Source organism: Globicephala melas, chromosome 7 (genome assembly GCF_963455315.2).
Source record: "Globicephala melas chromosome 7, mGloMel1.2, whole genome shotgun sequence".
In the NCBI taxonomy this organism is placed as follows: domain Eukaryota; kingdom Metazoa; phylum Chordata; class Mammalia; order Artiodactyla; family Delphinidae; genus Globicephala; species Globicephala melas.
The window spans coordinates 50,106,755-50,126,241 of NC_083320.1; the positions used below are offsets into that span (position 1 = coordinate 50,106,755).

General features: G+C 34.4%; 1 protein-coding gene across 4 annotated transcripts in view; it reads left to right on the plus strand.

Annotated features, from left to right (window-relative positions):
• Positions 1 to 19,487, plus strand: part of NCKAP1 (NCK associated protein 1) — a 98,443-nt gene that overhangs the window by 29,440 nt on the left and 49,516 nt on the right. For 2 of the 4 annotated variants that reach the window (XM_060302168.1, XM_030850318.2), the window contains 8 exons: positions 5,910 to 6,002; positions 6,203 to 6,259; positions 6,988 to 7,130; positions 7,218 to 7,308; positions 9,877 to 10,014; positions 10,841 to 10,889; positions 14,930 to 15,086; positions 17,719 to 17,775. In XM_060302168.1, coding sequence (XP_060158151.1) covers positions 5,910 to 6,002; positions 6,203 to 6,259; positions 6,988 to 7,130; positions 7,218 to 7,308; positions 9,877 to 10,014; positions 10,841 to 10,889; positions 14,930 to 15,086; positions 17,719 to 17,775 — 785 coding nt within the window. The remainder of the gene's footprint in view (positions 1 to 5,909; positions 6,003 to 6,202; positions 6,260 to 6,987; positions 7,131 to 7,217; positions 7,309 to 9,876; positions 10,015 to 10,840; positions 10,890 to 14,929; positions 15,087 to 17,718; positions 17,776 to 19,487) is intronic. The other 2 variants (XM_060302169.1, XM_060302170.1) reach the window with 1 other exon arrangement.

Here is a 19,487-nt window from a genome sequence, read left to right on the forward strand (position 1 = left end):
ACATTCAGTAATGCTTATTTACTAGGCAAGTGTTAGGATAACTTTCCCTAAAATTTATTTACTACCTTTTGCTCAGAAAAATGCATTTATGAAATATTGAATGCCAGTAGAATCATTTGTATATAATAAAATGAAAGTTCAACAAGGTCCCATGAACCTTTTTTAAAATGACTAATCTTTGTGTTAATTTGGATTTTCATATAATCTTAGGAGATTTGCTTATATTTGATATGAATATGTCATTTTCTTTAAATGTTTCTCATTTCTTATCCTGTAAGGACATAATGAAGTATTTTATCCAACAGGGATTTATTCAAGGGATTAAATTACCACTCCGTGTTAGGATACATAAACTCATTTGAGACATGAATTGATACCTGATATTGCATTCATTGATAATTAGTACAATTTAAAAGTTGATTCTATGACTTATGTTGAGAAACTTGAAGATCATTTATTTATTCATTTAAAGTGCATCTACTGTGTGCTAGTATCTAGACCTTGGATACAAGAGCATGAAATAATACAAACCTCCTTTCCTCTGTGGAATCTCAATTCAAGTTAGGATGTTAGACAACAAACAACTAAAGTGAATAAATACGTACTTTTATTTGGAGATAAGTGGTAGGAAGAAATAGAAAGCAGGATGAGGAGTAAGAGAGTAACGTGGGTGAGAAGACTATTTTAGGTAAGTGCACAACAATGGCTTCTCTGAAGAGAAGTGAAGTGAAGGATTGAGCTATGTGAAGAAGTAGAGAAGAGCATTCCAGACATGATAAAGAGCAAGTGCAAAGGCTCAGAGGTGGGACCAACCTTGGTGAATTTATTTGATGAACATAGCACGCAGACCAGTATGACAACTACTGTGAGAGGCTGGAGGAGCATGAGGGGAGATGAAGTTGTAGAGACAGGCAGGGGTCCTATTCAAATTTTATTCTGAGACATTGGTAAGAGACTTTGTATTTTAAGTGTGATGGGAAACTTATTAAAAATTTTTTTAAAACCCTTTATTTTGAAATAATATTAGACTAAAACAAAAATAATACAGTGAGTTCACGTATACTCTTCATCCAGTGTTAATATCTTGTATAACCTTCATTGGAATCATCTCTTCAGGGTAGTGTGTTACCTTATAATGTCCACTCTTCTGCCACTATATGGAGAAGACTGAAGAGGCAAGAGCAGAAGTACAGAGATCAGTTAGTAGTTAGTAGTCCACATGAGTGTTGATGAGTAGAGTGGTGGCTGGACAGTTCCTTAAAAGAGGTTTATGGGCTTCCCTGGTGCTGCAGTGGTTGAGAGTCCGCCTGTCAATGCAGGGGACACGGGTTCGTGCCCCGGTCCGGGAAGATCCCACATGCTGCGGAGTGGCTAGGCCCGTGAGCCATGGCCGCTGAGCCTGCGCATCCGGAGCCTGTGCTCCGCAATGGGAGAGGCCACAACAGTGAGAGGCCCGCGTACCGCAAAAAAAAAGAGGTTTACACAAATAGCCTCTCAGCACTCTTATTTTAAAAAGCCTGGTTTAGGGACTTCCCTGGTGGCACAGTGGTTGGGAATCCGCCTGCCAATGCAGGGGACACGGGTTCAAGCCCTGGTCCGGGAGGATCCCACATGCCATGGCACAACTAAGCCCATGTGCCACAACTACTGAGCCTGCGCTCTAGAGCATGCAAGGCACAAGTACTGAGCCCTTGCACTGCAACTACTGAAGCCCCCGGGCCTAGAGCCCATGCTCCGCACAAGAGAAGCCACCACAATGAGAAGCCCGTGCACCGCAACAAAGAGTAGCCCTTGCTCACTGCAACTAGGGATAGCCTGCATGCAGCAATGAAGACCCAACTTAGCCCCCCCAAAATAAATAATAATAAAATTAAATAAAAAAGAAAGAAAAGCCTGATTTAGAATATCATACTAAGAAATTGAACAAAGCCTTCCCTGAACCAAATTTCTGTACTTGGTTGTTTTTTAAGAGGAACAAAATACTAGCATAGTTTAGGTCAAGAAAAATAATTTATTATGCATAAGCAGTTTCGATGATGAAAGAATATTTGAGATGGGTGAATAAAGGACTTCAGTCACTTTCCTTTATGTTGAAAATCTGAGTTAGCTCTCTTAGTCATTGGTTCCTTATTGTAATTTGCTAGTATCTTTTCTTTGAAAGAATGAAAGCTAGTAAATACTAAATTTCAATCAGTTTTTTAGATACTTATATTTTGTGTAGAAAATGCTTCTTAATTGTACAAAGATTAATTACCAAGATTTTTCATTGCAAAGATATCTTATTTTGTGATCTGCATGGCTATTTATCCTGTTTATTTTGTGTCTACACATTTTACTTAAATTTTAAGAATAATGTTCCACAGTCAGAAGCTTTAATGAAAGCATTGTACAGATATTTTGCTCATATAGTTAACCCATGTATCCATTATATGCTTTTAAAGTGTTAGCGAATATTGATAGAATCATTTCTCAAAATTGTACTTTTCTAATGTTCTGTTCTGTAGCATCAAACAATCTGTTACTGATCTATATTCTTAAACCATTTCCTACTTTTTATTTACTATAAAACAAAGAGATAATGGGAAAAAAACTTGTTCTGGTTGTTGAACCTAGAAGTTAAATACTTTTTGATAGTGTCTGCTCTACTTCACTTTAAAAACTAAAATAGGAGCATTTTTTTTCAGTTGAAGCCCAGGAGTTGTAGACACTTTTATTCTTTGTTGTTATAGTTGAACTTTCATGCAGAGCTTTATGGAATTTATTTTCATTAAATAAGGAACATAATTGTAACTATATGTAGAGACATTGAGGGAATTTTGTGAAATACTTGTAAGTTATTTGGAACACTGCCTGGCAAAGAGAGCATGCTCAGTTAAATATCAGGTCTTATTAGAAGTACTATGAGTAGTATTGGGATTATTTAAAACAGCTTTATTCTTGCTTATTTTGGAGAAGTGGTCTGTGAGCATCTTCTGTTATTCACTTAATATTTAATGAGCAGATTCTGGGTGCCAGGCACTGTAAAGTGTTCTCATGTATATTATCTTGGCTAAACTGCCCACATCAGCTCCCATTTTGATAATGGGGGTATTAGACTCTTGAGAGGTTAAGTCATTTAGCTGTGATTTCACAGTAAGAGGTGGGTGTCACTTGCTAAAACATGTCATCTGACGCTGACATATAAAGGTTTTTTAATATTGTCCTAATCACTCATCTGATAGATGTTTATATTGTGTACTTCTTTATGTGCAGAGCTGTTTGATATGGGCTGTGGAGTTTGATACACTGTCTCATAGTGTTGCAGGTAACTGATATAAGGTAGAAAGTGATATTATTAGAAATTATACACATTTAGAGTAGGGAGATGTTATTTGCATTGAGGGAAAAAGTTCAATCAGGGATGTTTTCTTGAAAGTCAACATTTAAATTGAGTAGTTTAGGAGTAGTAGGATTTGGACATACGTGAGTGGTGGAATTTGGACATCTCAAGAGAGAAAACAGTAAAGAAAACATGAGATGTGTGTAGAAAATAGTGAATAGTTTGTTTTGGCTACTCTGTATAGTGTGTGAATGGATGTAGGGGAAATTTAGATTGGAAAGGTAAATTAGGACCAAATTATGTAGGGTCTTAAAAACTTGAGTAGTTATTTTGAATTTAGATATCCTTTAGTTCAGTAAATTTGTTTTAGCCAGTGTAGAGGCTAGTTACATACAATTTGGGGGGGAATAAAATTGAATGAGAAATTGAGACCATAATGAGATTTTACTATTAAAAAGGAAGATGGGGGGGCATGTGGAATGGTAGAAAGAACACTATCAGGAGCATGGATATGAAATTTTTAATCCTGGCCTTGTCATATTAAGTAGTTATATAACCTTGGGAAGATTCTTTTAAGTTCTGTGAGCATTAGCTTCTTAATATGCAAAATGAGAATTTGTATAAAAGATCCTTAAGGCCCATAATAAGATGGTGACTGTGTCATTTTTTGTCCAAAGTAGGACACTGAAATTGAAAGGAGGCACTGTTAATAATTAACCCAGTAGCAACCAAATTATACTTTTGCTTTTTATCCTATTATATTATGAGTTTACTTTCACCTGTTACCTTGCAAAGTTCAAATTTAAAGTACTGAAAAGTAGGGGAAAGGATTAAGACGTCAATTGTATTTAATGTTATTGAACAAGGTAACAGAGGAAACAGAGTCATTTAAAAAGGTGTCTGCTTGATGTTGTGAGTGGTAATGATTAAAAGTGTGCTTATAAACATAGAATTGTTTTGAAACATATATTCAAAATAAAGTCAACTACTACCACAGATAAAGTTAGAACGGTTACATACATCACTATAAGTATATGTCTCAGTTTGCCTGGCATATAGGGGAAGTAGAGATACTTCGTTTACACTTTTTTACATGTCCTCAGGGACTGCCGTGTCTAGGGCACTTTACAATAGTTGGGTCTACCAGAATGCTGTGCTTGCTGTTTTTTGTTTTGTTTTGGTTTGGTTTGGTTTGGTTTTTGCTGTACGTGGGCCTCTCACTGTTGTGGCCTCTCCCATTGTGGAGCACAGGCTCCGGACGCGCAGGCTTAGCGGCCATGGCTCACGGGCCCAGCCCCTCTGCGGCATGTGGGATCTTCCCAGACTGGGGCACGAACCTGCGTCCCCTGCATTGGCAGGCGGACTCTCAACCACTGCGCCACCAGGGAAGCCCCTGTGCTTGCTGCTTTTTAAATAGTCTTTTAATAGTTCTTTTAATCTCCTGATGTTATGCTCACTATTGTAAATTTTCTGACTTATCATAATGGTTCAATACAATTATGTGTAGAGGCACCTCTCCCCCAACACTCCTGTGTAGGTGTAAGTTTAAGAACTGATTGAGGGCCTCAAAACTGTATGGGCTTTGATAGCAAGTTTGATATTTTGAAGCACTTTCTCATATTTTCTGGTTTTCTCATGTTCTAGGTGAATTATTTTATATTTAATGTGCCTTCAGATCACCTGGGTATCTTGTTAAATGGCAGATTCTGATTTGGCAGGTTTTAGGTGGGCCTGAGATTCTGCTCTTCTAACAGAAGTGGAAGATGTGGAAGTTTCTATTCTGTAGACTACATTCAGAGTATCAGATAGGTTCTAGATGTTTTTCCGGAATTCTGGCAGACTTATGATATATGATGTTAAATATGGCTGGATTCTTTCAGAAATTATATTAATAGTTGTTTTAAAGAGAAAACTTAGGACTTTTGTAAATTTAATAATACAGTTGATTGAAATAATATTTGTCTTTTGTATTCACATTTCCTTCTTCATATGTTTACCAGTGTCTTAACTCTAGTTTTGCTTCTTTCTCATATCTTTTTTGTTGTTTTGGTTTTTGCTTTTCTTTAATGTATTATTGTGTTTTGTGGATCTGGTCAGGGAACCGTTACTGTATTTTATGTTTGTATCTACATTTTATTTTGCATGCGTAACGTGGCTTTGCCTGGATGTTCTTTTTGGTAAGTTCCAAATTTATAAAGCATATTGTTTTTTGTAGTGTAAGTTATAATGTTTTTCACCTTCTTTTCTCCCACTTCTAGTAATGTGGTCATGCTCATGAGTTGTTTTTAGTTTTTTTAAAGAGTTCATTTGATAATTGTTTTTTCCTAACACTTTCCAATTTTCCTTAATAGTAGTGCAGTTTGGTACTAATCTGCTTTGATTCGTTTTATAGCCTCACAATGTCAGTTGCTGGTCACTATTAGCAGTTGCTGTCTCAAGTATTTTGGTTTTTTAAAAGAGCCTTAATCATCTAGAAATATTGTCCTAAAAGCTTGTGCTTCCATTTAGCAATCATAAAAGAAGATAGTTTGTAGTAAAACTAAATAATTTTGTTCTCTGTAAACAATGCATTCTAATTTTGTTTTCACAGCAACAGCTTGCACAACTACAGAAAGAAAAATCAGAGATTCTGAAAAATCTGGCATTATATTACTTCACATTTGTAGATGTTATGGAATTTAAGGTATGTATTTTAATGTATAGAATTTAACATTTCAGAGATAGATTGATATTTGTTAATCATATAAATTGTTCTGTCACTTGTAGATAATAAAATTAGAATTCTTCTAGAACAAAAATTCAAAATACATTTTATTTGTGTGTGTTTTCTGAATTTAGTAGTATACATATAGGTAAAAGGTTTAAATAAACTTTTATTTTCAGGACCATGTTTGTGAATTGCTGAATACTATTGATGTTTGCCAAGTCTTCTTTGATATTGTAAGTATTATTTTCAGAAAAATTTCCAATTCTTCTGTCTGTTTCTAGTAGAACTAAGGGGATCAAATGCTTTTCTTTAGAGAAAATGTAAATGATTAGTATATAAAGTTTCAGCATTGTTAATTTGGCTTGTATTTTTTAAGGTAAGAAGTTATACTGTATTTTCACTTGTTTATTTGATTGTCATTGAATATAAATCTTGTACATATTCGGAAATAGTTGTTAATTTTAGTATTTTAATAGGCCCAATTTTAAAAGGTTACACAAATAATCCTTTTCTCTATAAAAAGCATACTTGATAAAAATCTTTCTTGATAAGTCAATTTCTAGATATAGGAAGTCAAAGTGAAAAACGTCTCCACTGACTTAATGGTGAACCTATTTATTTATTTAATACTCCTTTTTTCTTGCTTAGTGAGATTTGCTTTCATGTTTATTATTTTTCTGGTTTTGGTTATTCTTTTAAACTGTTAGCAGTTTGAATAGGGTGATCACAGACTCTGTTTCAGCCATAAAATTGTGTCACAAGCACAAAACTATTATCTATAACTCCAAAATTATAGGCATTCTTTTGGTGAAAGGAATTAGATAGAATTTCAGAAATGGGGATAAAACAAATAACTATAGAAAATTATTAGCTTTCAGTAGCTGCCATGAAGATTTTTGTGTGTGTGCTTAAAAGTTTGTGGAATAGGAAGGAGTTGAACTTAATGGTTTTTTTCCCCTAGACTGTAAACTTTGATTTAACGAAGAACTACTTAGATTTGATCATAACATATACAACACTAATGATACTGCTGTCTCGAATTGAAGAAAGGAAGGCAATCATTGGATTATACAACTATGCGCATGAAATGACCCATGGAGCAAGGTAAACCTGCATTATAAAAATCTGTGTGAAATTCCCAATTAATTTTATGGCTTACAACTCAGTGATATTTGATATGTCTGTTTTAAGTGACCGAGAATACCCACGTCTTGGTCAGATGATTGTGGATTATGAAAACCCTTTAAAGAAGATGATGGAAGAATTTGTACCCCATAGCAAGGTAAGAGCTGGTTTTTAGGGGTGCTTCAATAGGCATATGAGATAGCTTAAGGGTGGATAGTTAGAGTGATAAACTACTTTTAAGAAAGAAAATTATAATGAGATGTGAATAATAGTTATGCATGGTTTTATCTAATTGTGAACCAGAGAACTCATTAATTAGATTCAGAATAGTGAATAGAGATTCAGGAATATATTGATCCATTGTAGTTTTTAGGTTCAATATAGTGTATATAGTGAAGTTTAGTATTTGAGAATGTCTATATTTGTATCAGATTGCTTGGGTTCTAATCCCAACTCTGCCAATTACAGTGTAATACTGGGCAAGTTACTTAACCAACTTCAGTGTACCTCAGTTTTCTTACCTGTAAAAGTGCAGTATTAAATGAGTTACTTTGTAAAGAGTATTTAGGTACATAGTATTTAATAAATTTTAGCTATATTATTATAATATAGCCTCTTAATGAGAGAAATACTACAGGAGTTTTGTGATAATTTGGCATGTCTGTCTTTTATGGTATATTAAAAAACTAGTTCTTAATGAAATAGTTTTGGTTTAGAGTCTTGCCTTTATGGCTTCTCTGAGGGAGGGCTAGTTCCTAAGCACATCAAGGAAATTTACAGGTATCCTCATTATTTATAGATAAGGAAATTGAGGCTGGAGAAGTGATATGATGAAGTAAGCCATTTGGTAGCAATAGTGGCAAAACTAGAGCTAAAACCCAGGATATTAGAATCTTGGCCCATTGTTCTCTTTGAATGATGAGAATTAGAATTTTTTTTTAATTTATTTATTTTATTTTTGGCTGCGTTGGGTCTTTGTTGCTGTGCGCGGGCTTTCTCTAGTTGTGGCGAGTGGGGGCTACTCTTCATTGCGGTGCATGGGCTTCTCATTGCAGTGGCTTCTCGTTGCGGAGCACAAGCTCTAGGCACGCAGGCTTCAGTAGTTGTGACACATGGACTCACTAGTTGTGGCTTGCGGGCTCTAGAGCGCAGGCTCAGTAGTTGTGGTGCACAGGCTTAGTTGTTCCACGGCATGTGGGATCTTCCCAGACCAGGGCTCGAACCCATGTCCCCTGCCTTGGCAGGAGGATTCTTAACCATGGTGCCACCAGGGAAGCCCGGAGTTAGACTTCTTAGTAATACAGTATTTTGTATGAATCTATGCTTTTTTTTTGACATACAGTTGACAGCAAGAATTTTCCTTCAGTTTTCTTACTCCCATGAAAATTCTGAAGATGCATTTCCAGTTTAATTTCTTTGCATAGCTGTATTATATCTACAAATTTATGTAGGTTTAATGTCTTGGAGTTAGTTGAATCATTAGTTTGAAAGAGGCTAGTAGATGACATTAGTTTTGAAGTAAAAATCAGCATTGTAGATGAAAGTGCCAGGATTCCTCAAAGTGCTGAGCAGATCATTGTTGTCTGTCTCTCTGATTTTGATAGTCCTTTTTCCTCACCTAGAAATGTCTTCCCTACTCCTTTCCTGTTTTTTCTCTGGATCTGTTTCTAACTTCTTGCCAATCATGTATGGCCTTGTTTTTAGTTAGCCACTTCAAATTTGGTTTTTTTCCCAGTTAGTTGATGAAAATTTCTTTTAAAGGCTGTTGGATCTCTAAGTTCTCCATAGCCATTAGCTTATATTAGACAATTAATAATTACTTGAGGAGAATTGTCCATTTAAATTAGACCAGTTTTTTCCTAATCTTGAGTTTTCCGATGTTCTGTGATATCTCAGGGTTTTGATAGAAAGACCATCATGTATTTGCTAGGATTTGTTAAAATTCAGTTAATTTAATTTAAAAAGCTATTCTGAATCACTTGGTGGAGTGTGATAAGAACAGATTCCTGGGCTTTACTCCCAGAGGTTCTGGTTCAGGCAGAGCCCTGGATTCTCTTTTTCTGAACAGACTTCCCTGGCAGTTTATGTGCAGCCAGATTATAGAACCACTCGTACAGAATTTTTAGGAAGGAGGAGTGAATAGCAAAGAATAGTTAAAAGCAAGCAAGAATCAGATGAGATGAAAAATTAAATACCTAGATAGTAAAGCTGTAATTAATAGACCAAATGGCAAATAGAAGTTAAGTAATTTATTAAGATAAAGTACAGTGGGTTATTTTTAGAAGGCATTCTTTGAAGAAATATGAAACATGTTGAGCTCTATTAACACTTAGTCATGTAACCTTAATGTCTTTTTCTTTCAGTGAGAGCTATTGAGTAGAAAGTGATGCACAAAATGATTACCCTAGACTCTCTACCCTTTTTGAAATAAAGATCTCAAGATTGCCAAACATTTTCACCTGAAGAAAGTAACATGATTTCTTGAGCTAAGCTTTTGCTGAGGAATGCAGAATCTATGTAGCTTCATGAAGTTAAAAAAAAAAAAATCTAGAGGAGGATAACTGGAACCCACCTCAAATATTATATGGAGTGTAGTTGTAATTATACCCTTGTTGTTTTACGATGATACAGTTAGAAACACACAGCAGTTGTAGCTGGAATTTAAATGGAAATTGAAAAAAAAACCCGTTTTATTCCTCAACTTTCTTTTTTTCTATTTAATTAGTCTCTTTCAGATGCACTGATTTCTCTTCAGATGGTGTATCCACGAAGGAATCTTTCAGCTGACCAGTGGAGAAATGCTCAATTATTGAGTCTCATCAGTGCACCCAGTACAATGCTTAACCCTGCACAGTCTGACACTGTATGGTTCTGTATTTTCTTTTTTGAATGAAAATAGTACAGTTGATTTTTTAAAAAAAATATCAGTTAAGCAGTGCTATTGCAGTTTTTCTTCTAATAAGTATTAGCCTGTCAGTGAAGTTTATTTATTGTAAAATGCTCAGTATTTAAATCATACCATTTAGTTTTTGTATTTCTAGATTCTGATGCTAAGTTAGTAAAATTAGTAGTACGAGTATTTTCTTCTAAGGTTTAAAAATTTGCTTAGCCTTATTATGGTAGAAAATTTGGAAGATTCAGAAAATTATAAAGAAGAAAACAAAAATCATCCCAAATCTCACCAACTAGAGAAAATCGCTGTTGTATTCTGTTACATTTCTTTTCAAGCTTTTTTCTGTGTATATGAACATAGATGTTACGCATATGGAGAATACACACACATAATTACTGATTTGGGTGAGACAGTGAACATCGAGGTACATAAATCTTTTCTTTAACTTGACTAAAATTTTATCCTTTGGAATACTGCAAACTCTGCAATAGACTTGGGAAATTTGGAAGTAGTCATTTACCAGATTGAAAACAATTTAGCAACAATATTTTTTAAAGAGAAGTTTCAGGGTGTGTAACTGTGAAAGAGGCACAGCTTTCATTGTCCTTTATGGACTGCAAGTATAAATATAGATTATAAAACTTTCATCCAACTTTTCAAATATGTTGTGGTGGTATTTGAACCAAGAGTTGAGTAGTCAGATTTCTCAGGAGGAAGAGAAGGAGGAGTGACTCAGTACAGAATATTTTTTTTAAGAATTTCTTTAAGCCACAAATTTATATTTTCTCTTTTTAAGATGCCTTGCGAATATCTCTCTTTGGATGCCATGGAAAAATGGATTATCTGTAAGTAAAATTGGTTAGTTTTTGATTACCCCCTCAGGTTTAAGTTTTAGAGAAAAATAACAGGTAACATGTATTACTTTTGTGCCAAGCACTGTACTAAGACTTCTATGTACATTACCTCATTCAATCCTTATACTCACCCTGTTAGGGTAGATGGTCTATTTTATAGATGAGGAATCTAAAGTTTCGTCCACACAGCTAGTAAGTGACAAAGACAGAGAACCCACACTAAATCCAAGGCTGATGGTCTACATTATATTTCCTCTCAACACGGCCATCCAAACTAAATTTTTATTTTATTTTTAATGATTTTCTTCATATTGCATTTATTCAGTTAAAGTTTTTGGTCTTAATTACTTTAGTATATGTAATAGATGACTCATATGTTTGCATGGGAGATAAAATTACTTGTTTGCACTCCTAGGAAGTTCACAAACTATGGGAGAAATAGACACACAGATATAATATAAATGAGAATTGCTATAATTTTTTCTACCACCCCAGGTCCACTGGCAGAGGGGAATAATTTTGAGCAGTTTGTGCTTTTTAGTTCTTATAGTTCTTGTTTCTTAATTTATTAACATTTAGGTACTATTTGATGACTTTTTATTATACTGTTTCTAAAACTGGTGAAGGACCAGTTTTTTTTTTTTAGTGATTTTTAGATTGATACTTTTATAAAATACAGTGGAACTGAATTACTGGAATTATCAGAAATAAAGTAATAAGCAAAGACAAAATGAAAGCCCACATTTTAATTATTAGATTCAATTTAATCTAACAATTTGATTGTTATTAGGTTTCTACTTATAAATTGCTGTCAGTGAAAAGTTTTCTAAATGAAAGTTTCTAAATACTCTCAGTTCTCTACTTAATCTCAGTACGCACTGGCAGTTGGAGTAGCACTGTTATTAGTATGAAAGAGGAAGAATTTAGCACACACACCCTGCCCTTAGCCATTTTTATTAATTATAATTTTTATGTTGATCAGGTTTGGATGTTTATATTTTCTTTTATAATGGTAGTTAAGGTTTTCGTGCTTTGTTGATTTAAAAACACAACTTTCAGAGTATTGATTTTGCTCAAAAGTATGGTGATCCTTGACTGTTTTATGTTTATGGATGTGTGGATAAAGAACTAGTGTGATTAGTAGAGTTAGGTGGCATGAGTTAGGTGACCTCTAGCATTAAATAGGACTGTTTCCCCGCAGTCTTTACCTTAAAAGGGAATGCTGAATGCAGGCTTTGTGTAATGAGCCAGGAATGTGAGTCAGAAGACAGACTACCCTAAGGGGAAGATACCTGGGCATGGAAAAGGCAAACAGATTTGGGATAACCACAATTGCCCAAAGTAAGGAATGTTTACTCAGTTTTGCTGCTTTCATTTATTTGAGCCTTGAGTAGAATTAATAGAATTAGGTCAAACTGTGCACTTCTCTTTTTGACATCAATTCCCACTCTAGGACTTTCTATAGAAGATGGTCTACTTTCTTTAGAGCTTTGCTCTAGATTAGTTCAAAGGCTAGCAGTATCACCTAGGAACTTGTTAGATATGCAGAATACTGATCTCTACCCTAGACCTACTGAATGAGAAACTCTGAATGGATCCCAGCAACCTGTGATTTAATATGCCTTCCCAGTGATCCTGCTAGAAAGCTAAAGTTTCAGAGTCACTGATCTAGATTATAGCCTAGGACCAAGCATTGTTGAGGGTCTGCAATGTTGAGGACCCTGCTCTTTTGAATGCAGTTACACCATAACTTATCCTGATATTCTTTTCAGGGTCTGTTCTTACTCTATTAATTACACTAAGAGGACTCCTTGGGAAAGACCTCTTTTTAAATTGATAGTACAGTCTTTCTTTCTTCAAAGATTTTCTCCAACTTTCTTGTCTAGTATTGGTCTTCTATCTTGTTTTCTAATATTTTTATGGCTTAAAAAAATTTTTTTTTCCTGTCCTTTTATTGGGACCTTAGTGGGGAAAGGAGGTTAATGTGTGCTTCAATTAATAAATTGTCTTCCTAATCTTGGGCTATTTTAAATTAATTTACCTTTTATTGATCTTATCATAAACAAATGAATATATCTTAATGTATAATGTGACTCATATCTTAAAAAAGTAAAATATACAGTAACCCATAATGAAACTGATAATATTCTCAGAGAAATTTTATTATCAACAGCAATCTTGTGAATCTAAGTATACATTGAGGTACAAGGCACTAAGTGAAATTTCATTGTACTAAGGGGATTAGAGTATAAAATGTCAGTATATGGGACTTCCCTGGTAGTACAGTGGTTAAGAATCTGCCTGCTAAAAAAAAAAAAAAAAAGAATCCGCCTGCTAATGCAGGGGACATGGTTTCGAGCCCTGGTCCGGGAAGATCCCACATGCCACGGAGCAGCTAAGCCCGTGCACCACAACTACTGAGCCTGCTCTCTAGAGCCTGCGTGCCGCAACTACTGAAGCCTGTGTGCCTAGAGTCCATGCTCCGCAATAAGAGAAGCCACTGCAGTGAGAAGCCCATGCACCACAACGAAGAGTAGCCCCCCCACTCGCTGCAACTAGAGAATGCCCGTGCACAGCAATGAAGACCCAATGCAGCCAAAAATAAATAAATAAATTTATTTTTTAAAAAAAGTCAGTACACGAGGCAAAAATTTTTACAAAACTTCTCAAGGATTTTTAAAATTTTCATACAGTATGTTCTATTTCTTTGGTTACGTACTAGATCAAATAATTAGGCTTGCATTTAGGGGCCCTGTTGTATGAAAAACATCTTAATATATTTCAGGAAATTTAAGGAAGTTCAATGTACTTTTGTTTTTGTTTTTTTTTTTTTTGGCGGTACGCGGGCCTCTCACTGTTGTGGCCTCTCCCGTTGCGGAGCACAGGCTCCGGACGTGCAGGCTCAGCGGCCATGGCTCACGGGCCCAGCCGCTCCGCGGCATGTGGGATTTTCCCAGACTGGGGCACGAACCCGTGTCCCCTGCATCGGCAGGTGGACTCTTGACCACTGCGCCACCAGGGAAGCCCCAATGTACTTCTGTATGTATGACTTCTCAATATATGCTTAACAGTTAGCTTGCTTGTATAGTGACCCTTTAAAAGGAAGGTTGAGCTAAGAATAAAAGACAAATGGCAAGTTAAATGTTAACGATTCAGGAGTTTAAAGATGGGAGTGACTATTGAGAGTCAGAGGGAAATCTCAGAAAATAGGATTGAATTTGTAACTGGCCAGTACGGTACCTAGTTTATAATACGCACTCAGTAATGTTGAAAGAATGAAAGATGAGGTTCTATGGCCTAGAATAGAGCGCTAGGGAGGACATCAAGAAACATACAGCATTACACATTTGTGTAGGATTTCTAAATTAGATGACAGAAGGTAAAAGATACTCAAAGTCATATGATAGAGAACAGCGTAATATATTGAAAGAATACTGGACTTTAATGGTAACTGCTTGAGGCAAAGTCTAGCTCTAATACTTTATTAGTATAACTTTAGTCAAGTCATTGACCTTCATTTCTTCAATTATAAGAAAAGGATACCACTGGTTCTTTCTACACTATAGGATAATCATGTCAAAGGACTTATTTAGTAACTATAATTTGCTATGAAAATGTGAGATGCTATTTAATTTCTTCTGGAGATTTAGAAGAGTAGATTAGCTTTTTCAGTTTTTGTAAAAACTGTAATGATTACTGTATTATGTGTAAATTGGTAGCTTCTGATCTCTGGCTTAAAGTATCTTTTACTCATTTTTTAAAACCACTTCCTTCTCAACCCAGAAGTGACATTTTTTCCCATTTCATCAGTGTAGGTTCAAAGCACTGGTTTTGCAGAGTACAGAAAATTATAATTGAAAAAGAGAAATATTGCTGGTATCTTGTATGTATATGTATTATTAACTGTCACTTAAAAGCCTCAGTTTAGTGATTTGTTAATGTTTCTTTACTTTTAAAAAGCTACCCTGTAACTGAAATAATCTAACTTTGGAATACTTTTATATTTGCACTTCTTTTTCATTTGTTTAAAGTTGGATTTATTTTGTGCCATGGGATCCTAAATACTGATGCAACAGCACTGAACCTTTGGAAGCTAGCTCTTCAAAGTAGCTCTTGCCTCTCTCTCTTTCGGGATGAAGTTTTCCACATTCACAAAGCTGCAGAAGACTTATTCGTAAACATACGAGGGTATGGCATTTTCAGTTTTTTTGTCTTTTTTGGAGAAGAGTAGTGAGTGGAATATCTATTAAAGTTTTGGGGATAGAGAAGGATCATATTACACAAGAAGATGTAGCCTATACCAACTTACCAGTCACACCAAGTTGTTTTTAGCAATGATCCTGATATTTTTTACAGGTAATTTCACAGGTTAAAAAATCTAGTGTTCCTGCCCTTTCAAAATGTGCATTCTAGGAGAAAGAAGATATGTACTGTTTTGCATATTGTAATATGGTTTTAGAGATAAATATTACTAAAAGCACAATGTACATTTTAAGAGTTGAAATTTTTAGAAGTGCTATTTTACAAGTGTATTTTAGAATATCTTGCATTTAGAAAAGTATATGAATCAATCAAAAACACTTCATTAATTATAACAAGTACAGAAGTCAGACACTGCAAAAAGGAAATCATGTTTCCTTATAATAAGGAAGTATTCTAAGTGATTCATTCCCTGTAACACAAATGATCCTCAAATTTGTTTTCTTGGAATTTTTAATGCCTGCATTTGTTGAATTCAGGCTTGGTTTTAAAATGTTTTGAAATTAGGAGCATCTAAAATATCCTGGGGGTCCCCCGAACCTGAAAATATTGAATAATTGTGTTGGGTTTGTCAGCTTCATAGAAGTGAAATTTACCTACATTTGTTTTATATCCAATTCAGTAATGTCCTAAAGAAATTGAGATTTTAAAAAATCTATTAGTTATTAAAACGTAAAGCTATGTCTAGTACTGACAGTTTAAGCCACTATACTATCTCAAATTTTAGTGTGCATGTGAAGTACTCTGGGATGCAGATTAAAATCCAGGTTCCTGGGCATCACCTCTAACCTTCTGTATCTCCTTTATCTGTATCTTAGAGAGATTAAAGAAATCTGCCCTTCCCCCCCCAGTAGTTTATTGAGGTAAATTTACAAACAGAAGAATGCATAAATTTTAGGTGTACAGCTCAACAAGTTTGCATATGAATACCCTTGGTGACCACTTAGATGAAGATACAGAATATTTCCGTTATCCCCAGAAAATTCTCTTGTGCCTCTTTCTGATCAGTACTGCCACCCCTGATCCCTCTCGCTCTAGCCTTCTCAAGTGACCACTGTTTTGATTTTGTCACCATAAGTGATTCTGATATTCTCATGCAGGTAGTCTCTCAGTCATAGTACGAGAAACAGTACCCTCTGTATTTTTCAACTCTTAGTTCACCTTTTATTATATAGGGTGGAGTACCTGGAAATATCCTGTGTCGTTGTGGGCTTTGTCATTTTCTGATTGATTCAGTTCAAAAATCCTGAAACTTATGTGATGTCTTAGCATACTGACATCCTGTCTGTGGAATTATATTTAAATATATGTAAACATTTAGAACCAGACAGTCTCCATATATCGAGTGAGCATATGGTACATATGGTACAGATAAGTTTAATGGCATCATGAAACTGATTGTCTTTTTGTTACGCCTTTTTTTTTGTCTGTGCCACATGGCTTGCAAGATCTTAGTTCCCTGACCAGGGATTGAACCTGGGCCCACAGCAGTGAAAGCCCTGCATCCTAACCACTGGACTGCCCGGGAATTCCCTTGTTACGCAAATTTTTGTTAAATTTACCATTTAAGAATCTCTGTATTTAAAGTTGAAAAGTTTTAATTTTTTATTAAATCGTGAGTGATTGATCCAACTTAAAATGTGAATTATTATAGTAATTACAAGTCAGACCACAAGTATAAGAGCTCATTATTTATACAGGTCAGTGATTACAGAATTAGTGTATTTTGGACATTTCCCTAAAGAACACAAAAATCTTAGCGTACTTAATTTAGAAGTTGAAGTTCTTGGTCTAAGTGGTTTTAGCCAGGTTGTCAGGAAGATAATTTTTCTTTAACATTTTAGGAATTTTGAGCTTTTGCGTTTAGTAGTAAGGAAATTAGCATATATTTATTAGCGTTTATTTTTTAGATGGTACCTTCAAACTGTTTGATGTTGGTGTTCAGTTTCTTTTATTTAAATGTTTTTAATTTGGAAAAAAAAGTGTTTTTTTAAAAATGGTGAGTAAAAATCACCCATAATTCTGTTCCTTAAAATGATTTAAAGTAGTCAGATGCTTTCCTGCCCCAGTTTTCTCCACCACAAAAGCCGTATTCCCAGTCACTAGTATTGATCACTAGTATGTGTCCTTTGAGAAATTTTTTTATGCTTGCGAGATAGCATAAAAAGTCAAGTGATAAAAAGCCAGAAGTAATAGCTTTGTCAGCACTTCCAATTTTTGGAAATCACTGCTAATTATATTAGAAGTATAATTTTAATATCTCTATTGGGGGTTTAAGGAAGTGTATTTAATAAAATAAAAATCTACGTGGTAAATTTTAATTTTATTACTGGATTTTAATATAATATGAGATTTATTTTTCTAAGAATAGTTGATTGGATACTTAAGGTGGTAGAAAAGGATGTGGATAGACTTCTTCCATGTATTTCCAGTTTGAAGGCCAGTTTTTCTTGTTGATAATAAGACATTTTTAATTGACTAGTATTTGACTAACTTATTTTTACTGTTATTGACCAAATTAAGATTAACGTATTTCCTTTTTTTTTCTTTTTGCTCATAGCTATAATAAGCGTATTAATGACATAAGAGAATGCAAAGAGGCAGCTGTGTCACATGCGTAAGTAGTTCTAACTTACCTGTGGAACTTTTAATCAAGAATTCCTTTCTTAAAGCATTATTTTGTTGAAGTGAGTGCAGATTAATGGTGTGTAAGATATGGTCGTAGAAGTGAAGGACTTTCAACCAACGAGGAATAAGTTTATAACCTCTGTATCTGTACCAGAGTACAGTGTATTAACACCAACATCTCTGTATTGGTGCTAATGCAGACAGATTTTAAGTATTTTTGAATTGTTTTTAAAAATGCTCTAAGGAATACTATACAGAGGACTTTATTTTGGTATCATTCAGTTCTCTTACTGCCACTATGCTTTGGTGCCAATACTTTGCAAGTTACGATGATTTTTATGATACTTCATGAAAATTGACATATCTTTACACTCTCCCAAATGATATTTACTTTTCAAAGTACGTTAATCCCATACCTTTCCCAAATTTTAGTAAATATATTTTATTAGTAAATATATAAATTAGTGTATTTAAGATGTTTGAACAACTTTTCAATTTTCTCATGAATAATTTGATATTTCATTTAATTGTTATGTATGATATACTTGTATAGAATAGTTTCTCCAGTAAGTCTAGGTAATGTAGAGATAACATTATCTGATCCATCAGTATTTCTATAAGGCAGAGAAAAGATAAGCACCATGGTCACAGGTAAAAATATAAAACCACAAGAAGTTTTAGAATTTAGGTTTAGGCTGTAAAATGGATATTGGGAATTTAAATCATCTTTATTCATTGCTAACTGTAGTATATTATTTCCCATGCATTTTTTCACTTGAATAAAGTACTTATATTATTATAAAATCATTCTCTAGTACAAATAACATACTTTGGAATGTGTTAGAATTTCTTTCCTGACCTACAGAAATACATATGATTATGACTTATTCATGTGTTAGACCCTAGGCAGATATATGGTGTCTCAGCTATCTTTTATAAAGATCTTTTAAAAGTAAGGCATTTTTATTCCCTTTATTTATTATATAAAACAGGTATAAATAGTGAGGAGTAGTAATTCTTATCCTTCATTAACACGTGCCATAGTACTCCATATTTTCTCTCGATGTTAATATTCCTTGCAGCGACCCTGAGTAGCAAAATAATCAAAACATTTGCCCACTTTCTTCTTAGATATTACACCAGATGTGTTTATTATTGTCAGTTAAAAGAGAGCTTGTCATTAGAATTATACTGATATTGTAAAGGTACTATATATTAGGCATCATGAAAGATGTATTTTTTTGAGTCAGATGTCATCATCCCTGCTTTATAGATGAGAGGCTGAAGCTTAGAGAGATGGAACCTGAGGTCACATAGGCAAAGATTGGGTTTTAATGTGTCTTCTAAAATTAATCTGTTGTGTCACAGCTTAATTTCTGGTGTTGCATATTTCTTCTATCAATACTTAGTTTTTTGGCATATGGTGTGTGTGGTGTGTGTGTGGCCATTTATTTTTTGCAACTATCTAAATTTTAAAACTTTTTTGGAATGGTGTATGTTTTGAATAGTATGAGGAGTTGGAATTCATAGAATATTCTGTGATTTTTTTTTCCTTGTTAATGTGTGAGAATAAATTTTTCTAATTTGTATTTTATTTTTAAGATACCTAGTACATGAATATCTATGATTATCCTTTCCTCATCTTTCTGTTTTTGAACAGTAGCACCAAATAGATTTCATCCCAGTACCTTATTGAATATA